The 2,908-nt window shown below is 40.7% G+C and overlaps 1 protein-coding gene across 1 annotated transcript in view; it reads right to left on the bottom strand.

The window, feature by feature from the left end:
• LOC106517057 (hydroperoxide isomerase ALOXE3) overlaps positions 1-2,658 on the bottom strand; it is an 8,932-nt gene extending 6,274 nt beyond the window's left edge. Inside the window, exons 1-9 of the mRNA XM_014007745.1 lie at positions 2,488-2,658; positions 2,080-2,256; positions 1,642-1,846; positions 1,489-1,570; positions 1,286-1,408; positions 1,094-1,197; positions 792-958; positions 527-670; positions 31-234 (exon numbers count right to left, since the gene is read on the bottom strand). Of these exons, the coding sequence (XP_013863199.1) occupies positions 31-234; positions 527-670; positions 792-958; positions 1,094-1,197; positions 1,286-1,408; positions 1,489-1,570; positions 1,642-1,846; positions 2,080-2,238 (1,188 nt within the window). The 5' untranslated portion in view covers positions 2,239-2,256; positions 2,488-2,658. The remainder of the gene's footprint in view (positions 1-30; positions 235-526; positions 671-791; positions 959-1,093; positions 1,198-1,285; positions 1,409-1,488; positions 1,571-1,641; positions 1,847-2,079; positions 2,257-2,487) is intronic.
• Between the last annotated feature and the right edge of the window lie 250 nt (positions 2,659-2,908).

Genomic DNA, 2,908 nt, shown 5'->3' with positions numbered 1-2,908 from the left:
CACACACACACACTCCCCAGCTCCATTTACCTTGTACAGAGGATGCACCATGGGCATGTTGCGCAGCAGTGACACAGCAAAAACCTCAGCCAGCAGGTGAGTGCGCAGCAGGTGATAGTTCAGCTGATGCACGTTTGCATCTACACTCCTCACAAAAATCTTTGCCAGCAGCCAGTCGTACTCTGAATCAGTGGGAAGGAAGATCGGGTTGTCTTCTGCTGGTTTCTGCTTCAGCTACAGCATGAAAACAATAGGGTTAGACCAATTCACTACCTCAAAAATGTTAGTCCCGAGAGAAATCTTTAGTTTATAGCAAAACTCATGCAATCCATGAATTGCTCATCTCCTCCGCCCCCCTCCAGACACCTCACAAAGGATGCAAGACAAATCTCTCAAATTGTTCTGATTCGATACTTTATCCCCCAGTGATGAATTTGAACTGAAGCTTTGAAACTAAATTCACCCTTAATAAAAACACACACACCTAAAAATCAATAAGATCCTTGTTAGCCATCTCTGAACACACCTGAATAGCAATCGGCATCAATTTATCATCTGGAGTTTTCTGGAGGAGGACCAGTGGAGCCATCAGGTACTGCTTCTTCCCATTGATGGTGTTTGTTTTCACACCATCCACTTGTTTGTAGTCACACAGGTAAATGTTGCCTCTCTGTTCAGGAAAAAATAAATAAATCACACCCACGTAAACCTGGAGGCTTTGTACAATACATTTACTTTGGTTAAATAAAAAAAAACTTCAGTTAACTTTGTTTCATAGTGAGACAAATTACCTCCATTTCATCAGTCAGGCTACTCTGACCATGGATCTGGACCATGTCATTAGTAACAGGGAAGTTACTGGGCAGGGCTTTACAGCGTCTGATCATCATGGGATTGATGCCATTTAGAAACTGGTAAGAAAAGAATGAATCTTCCCTCCAGTGTCGTTGGACGTACTCTGTGGAACATGAAGTAGTGTCCAAGGTAAAAGTATTTCAGGGTTTATATCATGAATTCAGTGGATTCTATGTTCATGAATAAATATAATTTTTGAACCAATTAATGTACACAGTATATCAAGGTTTTACAGTACCTGATACCTCAGTCACCTTGCAGAAAAACACCCGCTTAATGTGGTCGAGGTCAGTCCACTTCTCTTTACGGACATCCAGCCCCTTCAGTTTCAGCTCTGTCAGTCTACAAGTGTGTTTGTCAAACAAATTGTGAGATTGAATAATTTGAGAGCTCATAAGACAAAAATGTGGCAGAATACGGAGGACCTAACCCTGTGGAAGAAGTGAAGAGAAACTCGGTCTGTTTGGTGAAGGAGAAGCGGACCTCACACGGCAGAGCCTGAGGGTCATCTGCCTTCATGCAGTGTGGGATTCCTTCTGCGTACACATGCCAGCTGTGTGAAAACATGGATTCATGATCAGTGTTATTTTAGAACCTTGTGGAACAATAAAATACACAACACTAAGCTCTCACCGATAATCCACCTGACGCTGCTTTAGCTCCTGCTCTCGACTGTACTGGCAAAGAGGATTGTTGTCTTCAAAGACTTTCAGAGCTGTGAAAAAAAAAGGCAGAGTTATGTGCTGGATTTGGTTCCCCAGGATGTCCAAGCACAGGTTTGCACACCTTTTCCCTCCCTGAAGTTTTGCACCATGCTGCCAGTGATCCAGCGGTAGACAGGAAAGGTAAAGGTGTGTCCTTCAGGGGATTTGACCTCCACCTTGGAGGGAAACCAAGAGTCCTCTGGGAAGAACAGGAGAGGCTGTTTGTCGATCTCAATCAGCACCAGTTTTCCAATGGAGGTGGGACAGGACACAGTAAAACCTGCCACCTGAAAAGTATTTAACACAAGCCAACAGTTTTATTTAGAAAGCTTGATTTGATAATATTTAACACATTTCCAGAAGAGGGGGGTGGGGAATAGTGCATGAGAGTCATTATTTTAATTTTTGAAGTTAATTGTTGGAGAAATAGCTGCTTACATCCTGTTATAGATCAAATATCTGAAATGTTTTAGCTGTTAGCAAGCTGTAGAAACAAATATATCTGAACATGGAGACTTACAGCTCCTCTGATGAAGGCAGAAGCCCCCCTCAGGCTCACAAGATGCTTGCGCTCACTCTCCCCATCGGTGCCCACCAGCTTAATGAAGATGTCGTTTAAAGTGGTGGCACTGACCCGATTGGCAGTGAACATAGTGACTTCATAATTCACCGGTTTCATTTTGAAGTGAGAATAATCCTGATCACGAAAGGAAAAATATATCAGCACTGATCAACAAAACCACATGTATTCAGTGCTTTAACTTATCAATTATTTTTAAGTGTAGCAGAACTAATCTAAAAGTAAAACCATTTTTATTCCATGTTGCAATCAGTCAAAAGGTACAACTGATAAAATTAAAGCATTTTATCACACTATTAAGCTAACATCCAAGCCAACTTATTGAAATAAATGTACCTAAAAACTTACCTTTACAACCAAGCACAGTACAGAGTTCGCCTGAACAGAGTCAGCACAAATACAACGTTTCACCTGAAATTCCCTTCTTATACACAGGCTGTGTTGTGGGAGTGTTTTTGTGGTGATGAAACCACCTGAGTCTCTTATCTCCTATTTATGAAGAATTTTCTGTTCTGTCCTGTTTCCTGGCCTGTAGGGAATTTCAAGTATTCAAATGCTTTTAAAAATGTGAAAAATTAAAAGTCAAAAAAAGTTTTTACTTGCCCCTCTAATAAACAACTCACATGACAATAGAACTGATAAAACTGATGATCACTGAGTGAAGACAGGTGTGCAGTGAAAGAAAGAAAGAAAGAAAGAAAGAAAGAAAGAAAGAAAGAAAGAAAGAAAGAAAGAAAGAAAGAAAGAAAGAAAGAAAGAAAGAAAGAAA

Source organism: Austrofundulus limnaeus, unplaced genomic scaffold (genome assembly GCF_001266775.1).
Source record: "Austrofundulus limnaeus strain Quisiro unplaced genomic scaffold, Austrofundulus_limnaeus-1.0 Scaffold44, whole genome shotgun sequence".
Taxonomy (NCBI): Eukaryota; Metazoa; Chordata; class Actinopteri; order Cyprinodontiformes; family Rivulidae; genus Austrofundulus; species Austrofundulus limnaeus.
Note: the sequence above shows the minus strand (reverse complement) of the source record. Positions and strands in the feature narration are given on the sequence as shown.